General features: G+C 42.7%; 1 protein-coding gene across 1 annotated transcript; it reads left to right on the forward strand.

Annotated features, from left to right (window-relative positions):
* Nucleotides 1-317: 317 nt before the first annotated feature.
* PMS2 (PMS1 homolog 2, mismatch repair system component) lies at nt 318-20,218 on the forward strand (the record flags this gene model as incomplete). The annotated part of the gene is made up of 15 exons (XM_084250509.1): nt 318-340; nt 3,334-3,473; nt 4,118-4,204; nt 4,390-4,492; nt 5,246-5,429; nt 5,991-6,158; nt 6,604-6,701; nt 7,701-7,800; nt 8,553-8,637; nt 9,595-9,750; nt 12,690-13,575; nt 14,660-14,827; nt 16,665-16,765; nt 16,971-17,140; nt 19,796-20,218. The coding sequence occupies 15 exons, from the start codon at nt 318-320 to the stop codon at nt 19,937-19,939; spliced, it is 2,613 nt and encodes an 870-aa protein (XP_084106635.1). The 3' UTR covers nt 19,940-20,218.
* Between the last annotated feature and the right edge of the window lie 907 nt (nt 20,219-21,125).

Here is a 21,125-nt window from a genome sequence, read left to right on the forward strand (position 1 = left end):
GAGACGGGCTGGGACACGACCGCTCAGAAGCCCTCCGGGGCCACCACAGACCGCTGCCGCCTCCTTCCCGACCCGACTCTGGCGTTCCGACCGGCGCGGTCTGTGCAATCTAATTGGTCCTGGCTCTTTTAACGTCACGGACTCAGCTTTTTGACGCAACCAATCAGCGAGAAGGCGATAGGGGCGCGTTGGCGGGCTGTCCGGAAGGGGCGGGGCCCCGCGGTGGAGCCTGCCAATGGACGGCCGAGGGGCGGGCGCCCGTGCGAGCCCCGGCGGCAACTGTCCGGAGCCCGGAAGGCGGATTGGGCTCTGGCTCCATGGAGCGAGGCGAGGGCCCGAGGTGAGCGGGGCTTGCAGTCTCCCCTCGCCCTCTTCCTCTCAGAACCACGGCGTTCTAGATTCCTGGCAAGGAGGAAAAGGGACCACGCGCGCGGCGAGCCTGAGGCTGCGAGGCCCTGGCGCCGCCCCGCTGCCCTTTGGGTGCCCTTTAAGGGCGGGGTCGGCGGGGTGGGAGGGCTCGGCCTGTTCTGGCTCTGCCAGCTCGCCCGCACACTACAGGACCTGAGCCCGAGCGCGACGTCCCAGTCGACTGGACATTTCATTTTTTTTTTTAAGATTGATTTATTTATGCATACAAGAGCTGGGGTACAGGCCAGAGGTCTGGGGGGTGAAAGGATCCACCAGAGACAGAGTGGGGAGCAGAACAGGCAGACAACCGAAATACACTGCTGAGGGGAGCAGCGGGCGAGACAGGAGAGGTCTGCTGTGCCATGTGGGTATCTCCCTGGCGGGGGCTCGAGCTCGCGTTGCAGAGGCTGCTGACAGCTTCATGGGTTGCGTCTTAACCCTTGCACCATCAGGGAGGCCTCTGGCCATTTCATTTTTAACTGGCTTCTCTCGCTTCTTTAAAATTAAGGTTATTTGACTTCAAGGCACATGCTAATTTGCATGGCTGCACAGTTTAAAAAAAAAATGCAGTACTTCTCTATAGCATTGAGGATGTGATGTCTGGTTACTAAGTTACACCAAACTCAGTTATGGTCAATGTCAGGATGCAGATTTGTTATCTGTTTAAATGTTTTTATCTTAACTCCTCAAAATAAACATTGGATGTGGACCAATGTGGGGCCCACTTAACCTAATTTTTATTTTTTATTATTATTTTTTAAACTCAGTGTTTTATTGGCAAATAAATCTTTTTATATTAAGGTGAAACAATAATCACTTTAAACAATCATGTGGAGTGTGATTACAAAATAGTTCATTTGGAAAGAACATTATCCTCTCATGAGATCCTCAGAAATTCTCAGCAGAAGGTGCTACCAATAAAACCAAGTTATGAGACTTTGTTATTTCTCCTGCATACAGAAGCAAAATTCACATTTTAATGCCATAATGAGAAAACAATGCAAATTCTGATTAGGAAGCGGGAGCACTTGTTACAGCCAAGCGCAACCTCTCTTCTGTCCTTGCTGGCTCTGAGGTGGAACCACAGGAGGGGTCTGAGCTCTGGGCTCTTCAGAAATTCTCTGGACTCACATTCTGAGCTAGCACCAGACAGCAACCAGGGAACGATAAAGATTTACTAGCAAATGCAAACAATTACTTTGTGCAATACTCCACTTACTTGCTATTAAATTCATCTTTAGATACTTCTCTGTTAAGTGGTATCATGGGCAGTTTTCACTTTTAAGGTAAATGAGTAAAATCCTTTGTAAGTTAGAATGAAGTGTAACGATATTTGTTACTTTATTTTACAAGGATTTATTGCAGGTTTACTATGTGTCAGAAACTGGGAAACACCTAAAAGTTTCCCTGCCATGGAGGCTCCTGTGTTCTGTTGTACCCAAGTTTTGGATTACACTTTTCACTAGAAATTGCTAAATTAATGAATACATGGATTACATTCTTGGAATGAGGAGGGTTTGTCAGGCAGAGAATGAGGGGAGCAGTCTAGACAGACCTGTGTGGACAAGATGCAGTGTCTAAAGCAACTTGTGATATTCACAAAACAGTTCACTGTAATTAGATTGTAGGGGAGTTGGCCAAGGGAGAAGGATTGATGAGGATGAGAAAATAAGGTAGATTGGTGTCCAGTTATGACTAGATTTTAAACCTCATATAGTACAAAACCTGTTAAGGTTTTGTGCCCAAAACCTAATGTTAGATGTCTAACGTTCACTCTGACAGTAGCAAGGAAGAGGGAATAGAATAGGAAGAAGGTGGAGACAAACCAGTTGGAAACAATTCGAGCAGGTGCAGCAAGAACTTTGAGGGTATTTACTAAGTCAGCAAGCTTTGCCAAGCCTGAATTTGGAGTGAGATTCAGAAAACTATGGGAATATAAAAACTGGTTACCCAGTTCCTAAGATAGTTTCACTTTTTTTACATAAACACTGTATTTCCCACATACTCTTGGTTTTTCAAATTGTGTGGGAAATGATGCTTTCATTTTTCAAGAAAGAAGTTCCTAGTGTTACAAAAGATTATTGACCATGGCTTGAGGGAAGATGTTTGTCTTTCCCATGTAAATTCCAGTATTATCAGGTTATAAGTTTCTCCTGTATTTGAAGTGTCTATTCAGAAGATTTTTAAGTTTGTTTTTTTAATTAATTTTTGTGTGCAAGAATTGGGGTATAGACCAGAGGTGGGAGGGTAGAGGGTTTACCAGAGACAGAGTGGGGAGCAGAACAGGTGGATTTACTGAAATATACTACTAAAGGGAGCAGTAGGTGAGATAGGAAAGGTCTGCTGTGCCATGTGGGTTAGCTCCCTGGCCAGGGATCGAACTCAGGCCATAGTGCTCATAGAGCTGTGACTTAATCTCTAGGCCAACAAGGAGGCCCAGAGGCCTTTTTTTTTTTTTTTTTAGAGATTTATTTATTTATGCATACAAGAGCTGGGTGTAGCCCAGAGGTGCGGGGGAGGTGGGGACCAGAAGCTTCACCAGAGACAGTGGGAAGCAGAACAGGCTGAAATACAATGAAATACACTGCTAAGGGGAGCAGCGGCAAGACAGGAGAGGTCTGCTGCGCCATGTGGGTCACTTCCCTGGCTGTGGATCAAACTCGTGCTGCAGTAGCTGCGAATTGCTTCATAGTGCTGATACTTAACCCCTTGCGCCACCAGGGAGGCCCCCAGAAGATTTTTTGACAGATGTTTAAAGATTATAGAACAGCATTTATATTTATGACCATAATAAATGGATATGTTTGTATAGTAAATTAATATGTTAGACCTATTAACCATTAACAGAGATGAATCATTTCCCACAGTTAAAACCAGGATAAAAATAATTGCAGTTACTTTATTTCTTGTAACTGGTTTCTTTAGTACAGAACGTGCTAAGGTCATCAGACCTATTGATCGGAAGTCAGTCCATCAAATTTGTTCTGGACAAGTGGTACTGAGTCTCAGCACTGCCGTAAAGGAGTTGGTAGAAAATAGTCTGGATGCTGGTGCCACTAATATCGGTAAGTTTGGGAGAACTTGAAACCATAAGAATTCATCAGTTTGTGCTATTCATGAAAAGTTTTTACTGTTAGAGAAATAAGGTGTCTGTAAACTGAGAAATTATTATTCTCTAAACTTAAATCTTATACCTATTATTGTTCCTAGTACTTTGCTAGGTAGTAGTAATAATAGCAATTAACTTTTATTGTGTTCTTACTGTGTACCAGACATGCATTGTGCTAGCAACTATAACTGGGATAACAATCTGCAGAATAACCTTATTTGATAGGAATTTTTGTTATTGTTATTAGCACCATGTTACAGGTAAGGAAATTTAGGCACAAGGAATATAATGTTTTTGAGGTTATTAAGTCAGTGAATTTGATCCCAGATGTCTGATTATAGAACCTGTTCTCTTTAATGACTGTTTTAAGATAGTCATTAAATAATTCTTTCTTTCAAAAGAAAGAAAAATGAACTGTTTTATCTGAACTAGAAATTGGTCAAGAAGTATTTAAAAAATAAAAAATAAAAAATGAGATTAATATATTTAAATCAATGTAGCTCAGACTCAAGTTTGCCTTATGTAAGTTATAAATACTGTCAATATAAAAGCTTGTAGCTTGAACCAATTTTTGAGAAATAAATATTTTAAACATTTTAGATCTAAGGCTTAAAGACTATGGGGTGGATCTCATTGAAGTTTCAGACAATGGATGCGGGGTAGAAGAAGAAAACTTTGAAGGCTTAAGTAAGTTTAAATTTTCTAATCCTTTTTAAAAAAACTATTTGGGCAAAATGTCAGAATTTTGAGTAACATTATCTTAAGAGACACAAGAACAGCTTTTTAAAACCAGTTACTTCAGAAGGTATTGTGCCTATTCATTGCCTGCTCACTTGACATATCTTGGGCTTTACTTTATGCCTCTCTTTCAGCTCTGAAACATCACACTTCTAAGATTCAAGAGTTTGCTGACCTAACTCAGGTTGAAACTTTTGGCTTTCGGGGGGAAGCTCTGAGTTCACTTTGTGCACTGAGGTGATGGAATATTTTATATATCCACTGATTTGATCTCTTGTAAAAATCTCTCTGAAATAAAAAGTATAATTAGAATCATTATTGTTTACACATTTCCATTTGAATGTCTCAACTTCTAACTTCTGCATTCTTGTTCTTTTACTACCAATCTAAGTAGTCATACTTCTGAAATGTAAGCTATAAATGGAACGAACCAAATAGTATTATTAAAAAAAAAGTTACTATATATTTAAGCAGTAAACTCTCAAATTTTAAGTTACAGATAATAGAGTATAGCTACTATTGGGCTTAATTTATTTCAATGTTTAGGAAAAATTTTAATGGAAGCACTAATGACATAATAGATTCTGTATTTTTGTAAGCAGTTACACATTTGTATCATAATTTTCTTTTAGACCTTTAAAAAAGTTTTGTTAGAACAATAATATCAAAACAGAAATAAATCTGTGTTCATGAATATATAAATTTTGAGATCTTTTGTTGTTTTGCAGTGTAGCAAAACAAAACTTAACCAAGTATCAAAGCTTTTACCCAAACAAAGCACTTATAGAACTCTCTGTCTCACTGTCATGTAGGTACCAAACCTCAGATTTTATGATGACACCTTACCCATTTAGATCTTCTTGATTATCTCATCTTTTAAGGAGAGTTTTGCGTTTAGGAGAGTTTTGAGAACAGTGAGAAAATGAGCATGCAACGTCAAACACCAGTGAGTTTCTAATTGGCCATGCCCTGCCTGGCAATCTCTTACAGTGACGTAACTATTTCTACCTGCCACACATCTGTGAAGGTTGGGACGCGGCTGGTGTTTGATCATAGTGGGAAAATTGTCCAGAAAAGCCCATGTCCACGGCCCAGAGGGACAACGGTCAGCATACAACAGTTATTTTATACACTACCTGTGCGCCATAAGGAATTTCAAAGGAATATTAAAAAGGTACATAAATTCAAAATCCCATTTTCCAAGAGTATTTGTAGTAGAATGTGCATGTGTAGTGAAAGATCTACTGGAGTAGATTGTCTTCCCTTAAATTTTTCTTTTTAGGGGGTAATGTTGGTTTACAGTACCATATGTGATCAAGGGCATATGATCTAAAAGTTTTAAAGATTTATAGAGTTATTTCTTTTATTTTTTTAAAGATTTATTTATTTATACAAGCACTGGATACAGTCAGAAGCGCGGGAGGGTGAGAGAATTCACCAGAGCCAGAGCAGGGAGCAGAACAGGCAGAAGGACCGAAGTACACTGCTGAGGGGGGCAGCGGGCAGCAGGAAAGGTCTGCACGCCATGTGGGACCCTCGCCCGGTGGCCGGGGATCAAACCGGCGCTGCAGAGGCTGCGGGCAGCTTCGCAACCCAGTGTTCAACCGTTGCGCCACTGGGGAGGTCCCAAATCATGTTTATTCTTTAAAAATAAAACATTTGTAGTGTACAGAAAACTTATATTCTTGTTAAGATTAATGTAATGTTGAGTTTTGCCTTTGTGCTTTTTGAACAGGAGTATGCCAGAATGGTCCAGGTCTTACATGCCTACTGTATCATTTCACCAGGCATCCGTGTAAGTTGCACCAATCAGGTTGGACAGGGCAGACGACAGCCTGTTTTATGCACAAGTGGGAGCTCCAGCATGAAGGAAAACATTGGAGCTGTGTTTGGGCAGAAGCAGGTAGTGGTGGCCAGTTTCTAAAATATATTTTATTGCTCTAGTGAATATGGCAGGTTTCTGTAATTCTCTCTAATGGAATAGAGACTAAAGTCCAAGAAATGAGTTTTTATTGGGTCCTGATCACAAAGATTAATACTGTAAGTTAAAAGTTCTTAATTTTATTCTTCTAGAGAAGAAAATAATCCTTTTACTCTCTCTGAAAAAAATAAATGGAATGTTATGCGCAATGTATTCATTATGGCTAAGTAGCATTTTATCTTTCTAATTACTCAAAATGATGAGAGCCCTCCGAAAAGCAGCTTGTGAGGGTCTGAGTTTCCCTGTGCTCTTCATGGGGAAGCTTGACTAGGAAAGACAACACTTGACCCCCCTCTTTTGCTTCCTTTCTGAAGTCAGGTGCCTCCTAGCTCTATTAGGAAGTAACTGAATCTTGGTTTCTTTCTAGTTGCAAAGCCTCATTCCTTTTGTTCAGCTGCCCCCTAGTGACCCAGTTTGTGAGGAGTACGGGCTGAGCTGTTCCGAAGCGCTGCATAATCTGTTCTGGTAAGTAGGTTGCTGCCAGGAAAACCCCAATGGAGCAGTTTTTCCTGAGGTTTTTTTTTTCTTCTTCTTAAAGATAGTGATTTCATGCCTTATAGTTTCTTAGTTCATCATAAAACTGTGGGCAGTAATACTGCTGGGAAAGATTTCTAGAAAAGACTCAGTTACTTCCTTCAGACAACATTCTTGGTAACAGGTGCGTTTGAGGAATTTTTTGTATTACAGTAGTCTTTGTAGTAAAGGTTCTGTTCAGTGAATAACTAGAATACGTTTTAAATTCTTTTATGGGTAATGTTTCACTTTGTTGGGATTAGCAGAGAGCAGTAGAGGCTTCATTTCCTGTAATTCATGCCTCACCCAACGTACAGTCCGGCATGATTACTTTTAGTTTAAGAAAACTAGGCATTTTTCATAAGTTAGGTTGGCCTGTGATGTCCATATTGCTCATCTTTCTCCACTTGCCTTTGGCTTTTGCCTGAAATCAAAGACATGGGTTCATGTCTTTATGTTAAAATATTGTTTTTTTTGGAATTGCAGATCCCCCTGAAGGTAGGTCTCATGTATAATAAATACTTCCTAGTTACAAGTTTGCTAACTAAGAACAGATTTTAAAAGGGCAAGGAATATGGACAAAGATCGTGATTCTAGCAGTTGGAGTCTTCAGACAGCTAGGGTGGATAGCACAGAGGATACAGAAAGTGATCTTTGAGGGGAGACCCACACCTTGCTTGGGGGCCAAGGATTTAATATGAAAGGTGAGAAGATCCATTGCATTGCCTCTGGTGGATTTGTTAAGTACAGGGGATTTAGAGTGTTCCAGAGGCTCTGTGTACTTTTTAGGATTTAGAATGGATACACAGTAATAGAAATATGAATACTTACAGACATGTCACCAGGTACTGTGTTCTTTATTTCTTTTTACTTGGAGAATGTGCCCTAATATGTGCTCCTAATCCTTTTCTCTCTGGAATGCTTCTTTCTGGACACATTAACATTGGATAGCATCTCAGGCTTCATTTCTCACTGTACTCATGGTGTTGGAAGGAGCTCAACGGATAGACAGTTTTTCTTTATCAATCGACGTCCTTGTGACCCAGCAAAGGTATTAAACTTTTTTTGGTATTGGTTTTTTCATTTTGCCTTTGACTTTTTATATAATAGCTTTTCCTGACAGGCAATTTATGTGGCATGTGGGGTGTTGACTCACAAATGTGATTTTAAATTTTAGGCATTTAGAAAAGGCATTTAGAAAAGCTTGTGTATATATATATATATATATGCACAAATTAACAACCAGTATATTTATTATTTTAAGGTAAGAATGTATACATTTCAAGTACTTAAAATGTTTAGACTTTTCAGTATGGCCTGACACATCGTCCACACTTTTGTCCACTTTCCAGGAAAATAAGGGCCCAGATTATTTCTACCTCAGGCTTATCAGCTCATCTTGATAAGGTTACATGGGCTTTTAGTGGTTCAGATTTGATTCTGCATTTTCAGCAGCTTTGTGCCTCAGAACTATTTTCTGTTTTACAGTGATACTTTAAATTGAACCAGGTATTTTTCACCTTTAACTTTTTTATTTACATTGTAATTAGTGTGATTTTATGGTTTACTCCTAATGCCATTTCAGAATTTCAATATAAAGTCATGTAAATACATTTCTCAGTACATTTGAAGAATGTCGAGAACTTATCAAATTGTACACCTAACTATGTGCAGTTAGTTAGGTCAGTTATACCTCAGTAAAGCTGTTAAAAGCATATCCCTTCAGTGGCTGGTTAGAGTCATGTGTTATTAGAACAGGGGAAGGGAATATTTATTTTTTTGTGATCTTTGTTTTTCCACTAGGTTTCCAGACTTGTGAATGAGGTCTATCACATGTATAATCGACATCAGTATCCTTTTGTTGTTCTGAACATTGCTGTTGATTCAGGTAGGTTCCATTGATATGTTAGTAAAATCAGTGACTTATGCCTAAAAGAAAAAAAATTAGTTTTAAAGCTCTGATATGACTGGGAAGAGACTTCTATAGTAATAACAAGTGGTGATTTTTTTTTTGACTTTTATGGAATTTTATTTCCATTTTTACAGACTCGCCTGCCTTTGGCTAGAAATTATATTAATTATATTGTTAGGAAAATACAACTTTTTCTTGTCAACCAAGACAGAAAGTATACTAAAATGTTCTTCCTGGTTTTGAAAATATTTTTTTGTTTCCTTCTGTTAACATTTGCATTTATTTTTATTCAGTATTTTTTCTAGATGCTTAGAAATAACTATGCACAAACCTTAAACAATGTGTGAAGATATATGTCTCCATCCTTCGAGGTGAAAATAAAAATTTGGGTGATTTTAAATCTTGCGCTTTTTTTTTTTTTTTTTTTTAGTGTTACTGTTTTCTTTTCCATGTCACTGAAAATTATTCAGAAACATGATTTTATAGCTACATTCATGGAACTCCAAAATATGAATATATCTAATAAATTTCTAGAAGTAGAATCATTGGGTTAGTGAATATGATCATGTGGTAACAATATGTACATCTACCAATGATCTATTGGTAGCTATTATAATTTTTAACTAAATTTAATAGGTGATAAAATGTCATTTTTAGTGTGCAGTTTTCATGTGTTGTGCTTTTTCATGTATTTGGTTTTTTGCAAATAATCCATTCAAATCCTTGCATAATTTGCTTATTCAAAAAATTGTTCATCTTTTCCTTACTCATTTGAAAGAGTGAATTTTATGCTTTTTGAATATTAATCTGAATCCAGTAATGTACTTTTTAAGGACGCTTTTGGTAAGAACACATGAATAAAATGGTAGGTAGGGAAATTTTTATTGTTAAAGGTGAACTACCTAAACAAAACTATTTTCTTTCTTGCTGTAGAATGTGTTGATGTCAATGTTACTCCAGATAAGAGACAAATTTTACTACAAGAGGAGAAGCTTTTGTTGGCAGTTTTAAAGACGTCTTTGATTGCAATGTTTGATAGTGATGCTAACAAACTGAATGTCAGCCAGCAACCTCTGTTGGATGTTGAAGGTAAGAAAATTGTAAGTGTATAAACAACCTCTGACCATAAAGCTACTGTGATACTGTCAATTTTTTTCTGAGGTAATTTTTTGGACATGAAACAGATCTGCATTGTTTTAGACAGGGGCTGTGTCGCACCAGGAAATTACAGGTAGTCTGAATAAAAAGAGACATGAGCAACCACATCCAGAACACACAGGGATACATTCTTAACAAGATTCAGCTATTTTTTTAAATAAACACTCCCCAGTTGCTGCAAGCCCATTGTTAATTTCCAGGTTTCTGAGAAGTTGATTATGGCCTTTCTTTAATTAATTAATTAATTAATTAATTTTAAGGATTTGTTTATTTATTTATTTATATAAGCACTGGGCACAGTCAGAAGTGCGGGAGGGCGAGAGAATTCACCAGAGCCAGAGCGGGGAGCAGAGCAGGCAGAAGGACCCAAGCACATTGCTGAGGGGAGCAGCAGGCAGCAGGAGAGGTCTGCATGCTATGTGGGACCCTCCTCCGGTGGCCGGGGAGCAGCTGGGAATCAAACCAGCGCTACAGAGGCTGCGGGCAGCTCCCAACCCAGCGCTCAACCGCTGTGCCACCGGGGAGGCCCGATTATGGCCCTTTTTTAAAAAAAAAATTACTTATTTATGAATACAAGAGCTGGGGTATAGACCAGAGATGTGCAGGGTGAGAGGATTCACCAGAGACAGAGTGGAGAGCAGAATAGGCAGACTGACTGAAACACACAGCTGAGAGGTACAGCGGGCAAGTCAGGAGAGATCTGCTGCGCCATGTGGGTTGCTTCCTGGCTGGCTGGGTATTGAACTCGTGCTGTAGAGGCTGCTGATTGCTTCATAGTGCAGTGCTTAACCCCTTGCGCCACCAGGGAGGCCTGATTATGGCCGTTTTTGCCAGTTTTCTAATTGCTTTGAGTAGAGCAGGGATGTTTCAGTGGCTCATGCTTTGCTATTTTCCCAAATGTCACCATGGTGCGTTCTTCTCTGATATCATGTTTAAAGGAGGAGTTTCCACAAAGCTGGTTTGATATCTGTGATAACATGCATCATTATTATTTTCCTACCTGGTCATAAGTGATCAGCCATTTATTTAGTAGTTATTTTTACTTTTACTGATCCAAACCAAGTGCATGCAGAATATCTGGGAGGAGGGCCAAAGTTGAGACACCCCCCTCCCGTGTGCCTTGCCATCACCTGCCCTAACCAGCCAGGAGCAGTCCTGGGGTGGGGTGCTATCTAAATCAGCCTGCCCTGATCTCTGTGTCTGCACAGAGGTGGAGGTACTGGGGACCTATTTGTGCCCTCAGAGGCGGAAAGACCAGAGAGCTATTGAGGAAGCTAAAACTAGGGTTTGGGGGAATGTAAGGTGACAGGTGAATGCTAGTCCCAGTGAGAAGAAATTGCTTTGAGATGAATCTGTAAATCAGAGATTTAGAGATTCATTTACCAGGAACCATAGTCCAAGGGTAGGGGAAGGGTAGGGCTGGGAAGTGTAGGGCTGGGAGTGACTACTCCACCCTAACATTTCCTAACACACAAGAGTGGGGAGAGGTCACTTTGAAAGACAGTGGAATAGGCTTTCGTGGATTGCCATGGTGGACAGCTCTGTTGATAGAGGGCGTGGTGGAGGCACAAAGGTCCTGAGGGCTGGGCAGGGCACAGGCACACTGACATCAAGTGGCAGAGCTGTTGGTAGTAGGTGGTGGTTCCCTGTCTTTCTGGGCCATTCTCTGCTTGAGATCATATAGATGTGTATGTGGGAGTGGGGTAGGTAGTACACACTCTGGAATGGGCCAGCGGTGCACCCCTGAGCTTGCTCATAATCTGCCAGCGAGGCTGCCCCACAGTGAGAACCTGCCTGGCATAGCTGTGCCTCTTGAAGCATGGTTGACCATGCCCTCCTTAGAGATAGCTTATGGAAGTGTGGCATCGTACAGAAACAAGCACACCATATGCATAGGACTTAAAAGTGGATCAGCCCTGAGGTGGAGAAGTAGCCCCTGTGGAACCACCCTTACACCCTAGTGGTAACTCTTCCTGACTTCTAACACCACAGTTTTATCTGCTTTTGTTTGATGTCTTTGCAATGTACTGTTTTTCCTCTCAGTGTTTGGTTTGTGAGGTTCCCAGGTCCTGCTTGGCAGCTCATCGTTCTCCCTGCTGTGCAGTGTTCCCTGGTATTTTTTTTTTTAAGATTTATTTATTTATGCATACAAGAGCTGGGGTGCAGGCCAGAGGTGTTGGGGGGTGAGAGGATTCACCAGAGACAGAGTGGGAAGCAGAACAGGTGGATCTACTGAAATACACTGTTGAGGGGAGCAGCAGGTGAGACAGGAGAGGTCTGCTGTGCCATATGGGTAGCTCCCTAGCCGGGGATCGAACATGTGCTGCTATGGCTGCAGATAGCTTCATCGTGCTGCAACTGAACCCCTTGCGCCACCAGGAAGGCCCCCGCAGCATTCCCTGGTATTTAAAGGTCGCACCTATGGGCAGTTGGGTGACTTGTCTGGGGCTGAAAGGAATAAAGCTGTCACGGGTCTCCCCACATACCCTTTGGGGAGCACAGGTGGACATTTCTTAGAGTAGCCGTGACCCTGGGTCACAGGGGTGCATGGTTTAGACTTAGGAGACATGTCCAGAGTTTCCTAAAGTCAAAGTGCATATCCCAAACTCACTGCCCACAGCAGAGTCTGAGCACTCCACTGGAGCCTCACCTTCGGGTACATGTCTTATTTTGTGCTCCCCATTCTGGTGAGTCTCGGTGGCGTCACATGGTGGTTTTCAGTTCTGTCTCTTGTAAGATTAACTTAGATTGGTTTTCATGTTTAATTAGTCTTGGATCTCCTCTTTCATGAAGTGTCTTTCACCCAAAAATATCCTCATATTTCATTTTGGTGACAACCCTGATACTCTTCTCTGTTCATGTCTACTTAGGTAACTTAATAAAAACACACTCAGAGGAAATGGAAGTGCCTCTCCCAGCAACGCAGGGCCATCCTGCTTCCCCAAGAACTCAAGGAGAAGAGAAAAGGGCAGTGACCATTTCCAGACTGAGGGAGGCCTTCTCCCTTCATCACACACCAGGGAACATGTCTCAGAGTCTAAAGACTACTGCACTGAGGCGGATCTCTCCCAAACAGAAAAGAAGGGGACCATTGGATAGCACCTGGGATCCTCTCTGTTCCCAGGAGACTGTTGCTGGCACAGCCTCATCTGGCCCTCAGGAGGGGGTGACGAGTTCAGATGAAGGATCTCGTGACCATAAGGATAGAGTGGCCATGGAGACAGACTCGGGGTTCAGCAGCACTTCAGCCAGCTCAGAGGAAAGGGTCAATACCCCAGAAATGGGCAGTCTGTCCAGTAGTGACTGTGTAGCAAGCTCCCCTGAAGACAGGTTTTCACAAGGAAGCATGGAGTCTTCTGAGAAGTCACTTGAGACTCACCATCATCTTTCAGACACAGAATGCCATTTAGACCAAGAAAACAGTGCGTGTAAATTTAGAGTTTTGCCTCAGCCAACTAATCTCTCATCCTCAAACGCAAAGCGTTTAAAAAAAGAAGACATTCCTTTAAATTCTGACACCCATCAAGAGGTGGTTAATACTCAGAACACATCAGTGTCTCAGGTTGATGTCGCTATTAAAATTAATAAGAAAATCGTGCCCCTCGACTTTTCCATGAGTTCTTTAACTAAAAGGATAGAGCAGTTACGTCACCAAGAACAGCAAAGAGAAGGTGAACAGAATTACAGGAAGTTTAGGGCAAAGATTTGCCCTGGAGAAAATCAAGCTGCAGAAGATGAACTAAGAAAAGAGATAAGGTAAAGTCTTTTCTTTTAGAGTATTTTTGTTCCTCTTAGTGGGCTGCTATAAGTGAACAAAAAAATGCAGTTCTGCTGCCTGAAATCTTTCAAGAATATTTCCAGCACAGATTCTTCTCGTGGGGCATCTACCTGAGGGGCCAGCATGTATCCAGACAGTAGCATTTGCTCCTCCTGGTCAGAGTTCTCCTGGAGCACTTGCAGAAAGAAAGGACAATCTCAGGTCCTTCCTTCTCAGCTCAGGTCCTCACCCTTTGAGAACCACAGAGCTTCATGGTGGCTCTCACAGAATCGCATTCCCTATAGCCGCATGGCTGATATATTTTCACAAAATACAATGTTCAGGTTACAGAATTACCATGCTAATTTCTCATGTGAAGGCTAGTGGTGGTGTCTGTCTCTTGTCTGGACTGGTTTGTGTGGTCATTAATGACATTAGATTTTCAAGCCACCCATTGAAGTATCCTGTGGTAAGCTTAGCAGATATTATTAGAAGGACTGATACCCAGTATTAGCAGAAAGGTGCTATTACACTTTGTTGGTGGGAGTATATCAGATTTCCTTTCAAAATAAAATGCACAAAATGGATAATTCCACATGTAGGGATTTATTATATATTCTCCCACAAGTGAGTAGATTTTGGACATGAATGCTTATTGCAAGTTTGTGTGACTTAAAATGGCAGACAAAGGAAATGTTCTTTAGAAGAGAATGTGTCAAATTATGATATATTCACATAGTGACTTCCTATACGGCCATTAAAAAGAATGAAGTGGATCTATGTCAGTGGGTCTGGAAAAAATGCGTTGTTAAGTGATGAGAGAAATTCCATTTTTTTTTTAAAAAAAAACAGTGACTCTTTAGACAAAGTACTGAAGGATGTACATCAAATTGTTAATAGTAGAAATTAACGTCTTCTCTGCAGAGTTGGATGAATGAGTGAATAACTCATGTTATCTTTAAAAAGTGGGACTTGTTAGGGACTTTGTGTTTTGTGTTGTGCAATATTTTATTACAGTGTTTTATTATAGTCAGAAAAATAATCTTTTAAAGTGTCTCATAGTGAACATTTTTTTTAACACAGTAAAACGAGGTTTGCAGAAATGGAGATCATTGGTCAGTTTAACTTGGGATTTATCATCACCAAACTGAATGCAGATCTCTTCATAGTGGATCAGCATGCCACGGATGAGAAATACAATTTTGAGATGCTCCAGCAGCACACTGTTCTCCAGGGCCAAAGGCTTATAGCGTAAGTTCATTCCAGTGATCAGAATTTTCAGCATCATTTCACCTCCCAAATTTAAGATCTAGTAGCTTACACATGTGTGTGGGTATATGTATGTGTGCGTGTCTGTATATGTATGTGCCATAAGCATCCCTCAACATATTTTTTTTAAAGATTTATTTATGCATACAAGAGCTGGGGTACAGGCCAGAGATGCAGGGGATGAGAGGATTCACCAGAGACAGAGTGGGGAACAGAACAGGCAGACTCACTGAAATACACTGCTGAGGGGAGCAGAGGGCGAGTCAGGAGAGGTCTTCTTCGCCTTGTGGGTTGCTCGCTGGCCAGCTGGGAATCGAACTCGTGCTGCAGAAGGTGCAGATTTCTTTGTAGTGTGGTGCTTAACCCCTTGCACCAACAGGAAGGCCCCTCAACATATTTTTTTTTAAGATTTATTTATTTATTTATACAAGCACTGGGTACAGTCAGAAGCACAGGAGGGTGAGAGAATTCACCAGAGCCAGAGCAGGGAGCAGAGCAGGTAGAAGGACCAAAGTACACTGCTGAGGGGAGCAGCAGGCGGCAGAAGAGGTCTGCGCGCCATGTGGGACCCTCCTCTGGTGGCCGGGGAGCAGCCGGGGATCGAACCGGTGCTGCAGAGGCTGCAGGCCGCTTCGCAACCCAGCACTCAATCACTGTGCCACTGGGAGGCCCTCAACATATTTTTTTACATAATGACCATAACTGCCATTTATCATCTATTATGTGACAGGCCTGGTTAAAGCAATTTCCATGTATAAAGTCGTTTAATTCTCACAAACCTGTGAGGTAGTTTCTATAATCATGTGACAGGTAATAAAACTGAGGCACACACAGGGAGGGTAAATAACGTGCCTAAAGTCACATAGCTATGTTACCTGAGTGTCAGGCCTTTTTAGCTGTTAATATAGTCATCAATAATTGGCCAGAAAATCCTTTTGTTGAAGGACCACTTAAGGTATGTAGTATATTTATTTATAGTGTGTAAAATGTGTGTGTTCAGAGAGACAGCCTGTCCTCTCTGTTGTGGTGCAGCAATCCCAATGACCAGATAGTCACTACAGAATTTGGAATTTCTCTGCCCTTTGCATCCCGCTATCACCCCCATTACCTCTGATCTGCCACATCCCCCCATTTCCCTGCAGGCTCATTTCCTCAGGGAAACCTTCAGCCCCTGTCTCACCAAGTCAGGTCTCCTTGTTGCACTGTGCTCGGATGGCGTGGGGTATCTCTTCTTCCTGATTCTTTAGCATTATAATTGATTTGTTTGACAATTTGATCAGTGTGTTTCTTCCCAACTGGACTATTCTTTGAGGGCAGAAACCAGGTCAACATACCATTAGATCTCCTTACTTCAGCAGTGTACGTTTCAAAGCCCTGAGTAAATCTGAAAGGAGAGATGGGTGGGTAGATCGCTACTTGCTCTGTCTTCAGATGTCTGTAATGACCCAACCCAATTTTTCAAACAATCTATGTTGTGAGGTGGGAAAATAGCATTTTTATGCTTTATTATATTTAAGGAGAGGATTCGAAAAAAGACTGGGCTGGTAGGTTGGGATGGCAAATTGAGGAAAAGCAAAACATTTTATTTCTATTTGAACACTGAAAAAAGAACTTAAGAAAAAAAAAACAAAAAGGAAATTTTCAGAGTTTTGCACCAGGATAGGCACTTAACTGTGGCTATGAATGAATTGTGTGTTATTTGTGTTGCTTTTTGAAATGAATTCCAAGAAACATTTTGTTTTTGCAGGGTATTTTTTGGTTTCATTTCTGCTTTAGAGCTTAATGTTTGACTTCAGATATGATTTAATCTGTTTTTCAGACCCCAGACTCTCAATTTAACTGCTGTGAATGAAGCTATTTTGATAGAAAATCTGGAAATCTTCAGAAAGAATGGCTTTGATTTTGTTATTGATGAAAGTGGTAAGTTACTACTTAAGACCGTAGAATCGTGTCTTTTTTGACCTGAGAACACGCTTTGAGGGCGTATAGTCAATGTATTTTATGCAATGAAAATGGGTCCTCCCAAAAGTCCTTTGTGTCTGCCCTCACTATCAAGTGTTCATTATAAGTAACTCACAAATGAAACATTTTTCAAATGGATTTTCTCTAAATTTTATTCTTTCAGCTCCAGTCACTGAAAGGGCCAAGCTGATTTCCTTGCCAACTAGTAAAAACTGGACCTTTGGACCCCAGGACATAGATGAACTGATCTTTATGCTCAGTGACAGCCCTGGGGTCATGTGCCGGCCTTCCCGGGTCAGGCAGATGTTTGCTTCCAGAGCCTGCCGGAAGTCTGTAAGTAAAGCTCATCTCCTAGGGCCTAGGGTCTGCTTCAACAAGTGCTGGGGGGGGGGGGGGGGGCGAGGCGGGCGGTTTAATTCCGCTCTTGATTGGTCAGTCTTATTAAATACCTTTATGATGGATACAAGGAGCCACATTCTCTGTCAGTATAATGTACCAGGTCCACATGTCTGTGTCATCTTTGACCTCTAACTGTTAGCTGTTGTTGCTTCTAACTAATAGCTGTTTATGTCTCCAAGTGGAGACATAGAGATTTCATTAACCCTAGTGTCCAGTTAGCTACTTATGTACATTGTTCGCCTGTGGACCTTACAGGCGTTAACATCACTGGCAGATAAAGATTTGCAGCCACCACACCCACCTGGTACTGCCCACGATTGTGCAGAGTCCCTCAGTCAGCAAGCCTTTCCCAGGGTGCTCTGCTCAGATTGGTACTAAAAAGGTAGCAATGGTTGGTGATTAGCCTGATGTCAAAGCTAGTGAATCTCTATCCCATCGCCCACAGGAAAGGCAGGGGCACCATTCCTGCATTGAGTCAAGTGATATTCTTTGAGCCTCTGCTGCATGTCACCTCTTTCCTCCCACCCCCACCACTTGTTACTCGTTACGTGGAGTTATGAGATAACAAAGCAGATGGGGACCCTATGGAGCTTATGTTTAGTGGGAAGATGGATATAAATGAAAATCATGATGGCCAGTTAAGTTCAGTAAAGTTATAACATGTGGGCAGAGGGAGGGACCACAGAAAATTGAGGTGAGCATTTGAAATAGATGTCCAGGGAAGGGCTGTCTAAGCTGACAACTGGAAGGTGAGGTGGGAGATGAGAAAGGGTAATAACTTTACAAAGAGATAAAAAAACAAGTGCAAAGGCTCTGGTGTTTGTCGAAGGCGGACGCTGGCCTGTGTGACTGGAGGGGGGCCCAGGATTAGAGTGAGCAGCATCCAGGGACCCACACAGGGTCTTGCAGCTCTTGGGCAGAATCTTGGAGTTTGTACTGCTTGTTGGGAGCCGCTGGAGGGTTGTGCTGGGTGAACAGCCGGTGTGAGGGCAGTGGTGAGGAGCAGCTTTCTTACATTTGGGGCGGTGTGGGACTAAGAGTTCTGTTTTAGACATGTTGCAATTGAAATCTCATTAGACTGTGAGTAGGATTGTGGGTGTTGGGGGTTCGTTGGAAACCGTCTTATGAAGGAACCTAGAGCTCAGGGAAATGTCAGGGTCAAAGGTGAAAGTTTAAATGTACCCTATAGCCATGAGGTTAGATGCAGTTACTCCGGGGAAGGTGTCATTAGCTCAGAGGACTCGAGAGCTGACTTACAGCCACAGGTGTGTCTTCGATGAAGACCTAGTAAAGGTCTTCTGGTGTTGGAGTTTGTGAGCATGGAAGCTCTGGCCTACCCTAGTAGTGAGGTATTTTTACACTCTGAGTGTAAGTCGCAGCTTCTTGGAGCCTCATGCTGCTCCTTTACTCCCCACTTGGCAGGTCCATCTTGCTGCAGCTTTTCTTCCTTTGGGCCACACACTTGCCAACCATTGTGGGATTCCTAGAGCACACCCTAGGGCCCCAGGCCCTGCCCTTCTGCCCAATGGCACTGCACCAATCCCACGTCCTCACCCTCTCACACCTGAAGTCCTTTGTGCTTGCCCTGCCCATTGCCTGGACCCCTTGCCTTTGCTCTTCACATACCTGGCTCCGCTCTCTGGTCCTCAGGCCCTCCCTGAGTAGCTGTCTGAAGTCACCTCTCCTGGGTACTCCCCCTGCATTATCTTAGTGTTCAGTGGCGTCTCTCGTCTGTCTTCCTCCAATGCAGAAGAGCCCCGCTGTGTACCCCGCCCCTAAGAGCGTCTGGCACGTGGCAGAAAGAAGCTGGCAGCTAGGCTCGCACCTCTCTCCATCTCCTTGTTGCTCAGGGCTCGGTTCTCTGTGCTGTGGAGTCTGTGCATTTCCCTCTGACATCTGTATATCAGGCAGTGAAGGTGCTATGGAGGATACCCGGGCTAGGGGGCAGAGTTGCCATTTCATTGAGAGGAGGCAGGGATATTTGAGCAGCAGCCTGAAGGGAATGGGCAAGTGAGACATGGCAGCTATTTGGGGAAAGATTATCCCAGGTGTAGGCATAGGCCAGTGCTAAGGTCCTGAGGCAGCTCCTTGCTTTATGATTTTTGTGCAAGAGGAATGAGGGTTCTGGGGTGGGCGAGGCAGGGATGTGTGCTTGCAGGTGTAGCCCAGAGGCCAGCAGGACCAAATCAGGTAATGCACTTGAAGGTGGGAGGGGAGGGCTGTGCAGGGACCATGTGATCTGACACACCTTAAAAGGAATCACTGGCAGCCAAGTGGAGACCAACCGAGGCACAGGATTGCTATTGTTGAGATGAGAGGGTGGCTGAGGAGGGGCCAGGACTGATTGGATTCTGGGCAGGTGAGGTTGGTGTCGCTAGTAAAGGTATCATGCTGCAGGGGAGGGGCTAGATTTCAGGAAAAGGTATGTGCTGAAATATTAGAAGGTAGTATTCCTTGGAAGAAGACTTTTCAGTGAATGTTGTTGAGTTGCAACCTTGCCCAGCCTTGTGTCAGAGGGAAACATTTTGGAAGAGTTGCTCCTCTGACCGAAAAGCAGTAAAACTTTAAACTCTTGTGTCTTGTATTCAGGTGATGATCGGAACTGCCCTTAACATGAGCGAGATGAAGAAACTCATCTCCCACATGGGTGAGATGGATCACCCCTGGAACTGCCCCCATGGAAGGCCAACCATGAGGCACATTGCCAACCTGGATACCGTTTCTCAAAACTGACAACACTGCACCGATCTCTGGGTTCTACCACAGATTTTTCTTTTTTGAAAGATAAGGTTTTGGGCCTCCCTGGTGGCATAGCAGGTTGAGCGTGGCGCTGTGAAGCTGTCCACAGCCTCTGCAGCGCCGGTTCGATTCCCGGCCGGCCAGGGAGATTCCCACATGGCGAGGCAAACCTCTCCTGTCTCGCCTGTTGCTCCCCTCAGCAGTGTACTTTGGTCCTTCTGCCTCTTCTGCTCCCCACTCTGTCTCTGGTGAATTCTCTCACCTTTCCTTGCCTCTGGCCTGTACCCCAGTGCTTGTGTAAATAAATAAGTCTTCAAAAAAATTTTTTTCTGAAAGATAAGGTTTCAACCAAACATTTTGTTTCAAAATTAATCTGCCACTTAGAAAAACCATACCCAATTCATTTAAAAACCTACTCGAGAACCTTTTCTCACAATTAGGAGCAGAGCTTGTGCTTCTTCGTTCTGTTTGCATGTGTGTGCAGACAGCGAGAGCACTTTGGAAGTCACAGGCTTCTGCTCTGACAGCATGTATCAGTCAGGTTGCAACATTAAGTTCTTAATGATGACTAAATTCATAATGGTTTAATTTCATAAATTCAAAATTGTGTGGTCCTTTTGGGTTAGTGGTTTTCAACACTGAGGCTCATTAGCCTTTAAAAAGGGAGTAATTCAGAAAACTCAAAGGGGATTCTCAGTCCTCCTGGAAGAAATGCCTGGGTGTCGCTATTTTCAGTGCTCCCCACTGCAGTCAGGGTGGCACACTGTTCTTGCAAGGAGCAATAAAAGATTCTGTTCTCTCTGTGACTCGTACTGTGATTTGGTTTCCTAGGTGTGCACTGCGGGAGATTGTAGTTGCCACCTTAGTGCACTAGCATGTACAGAAGTGACAAGTGTTGACACCTCCTATCCCTCCCCCTCCCCAGACCAGGGCCCTGAGAGAAAGGGCCCCCATTCATAAGTCTAGAATTCCTTAGGTGTGTCAGGGAATTCTGTGCTTTGGTGCCTACAAGAACTCTCAAACTGGTAATTGTAGGCAGAGTCATGATCCCCCCAAAGACTGGCATGTTCTAACCCTGAGAACCCTTGAATGTGTGACCTAAGTGGCCAGAGGTGTTCTGGGCGGGCACCCCCCACCCTGTTTCAACCCACAACTTAAACTTGGGGAGCTGCTCCCAGCT

This window comes from Talpa europaea (genome assembly GCF_964194135.1).
Source record: "Talpa europaea genome assembly, chromosome: 12".
Taxonomy (NCBI): Eukaryota; Metazoa; Chordata; class Mammalia; order Eulipotyphla; family Talpidae; genus Talpa; species Talpa europaea.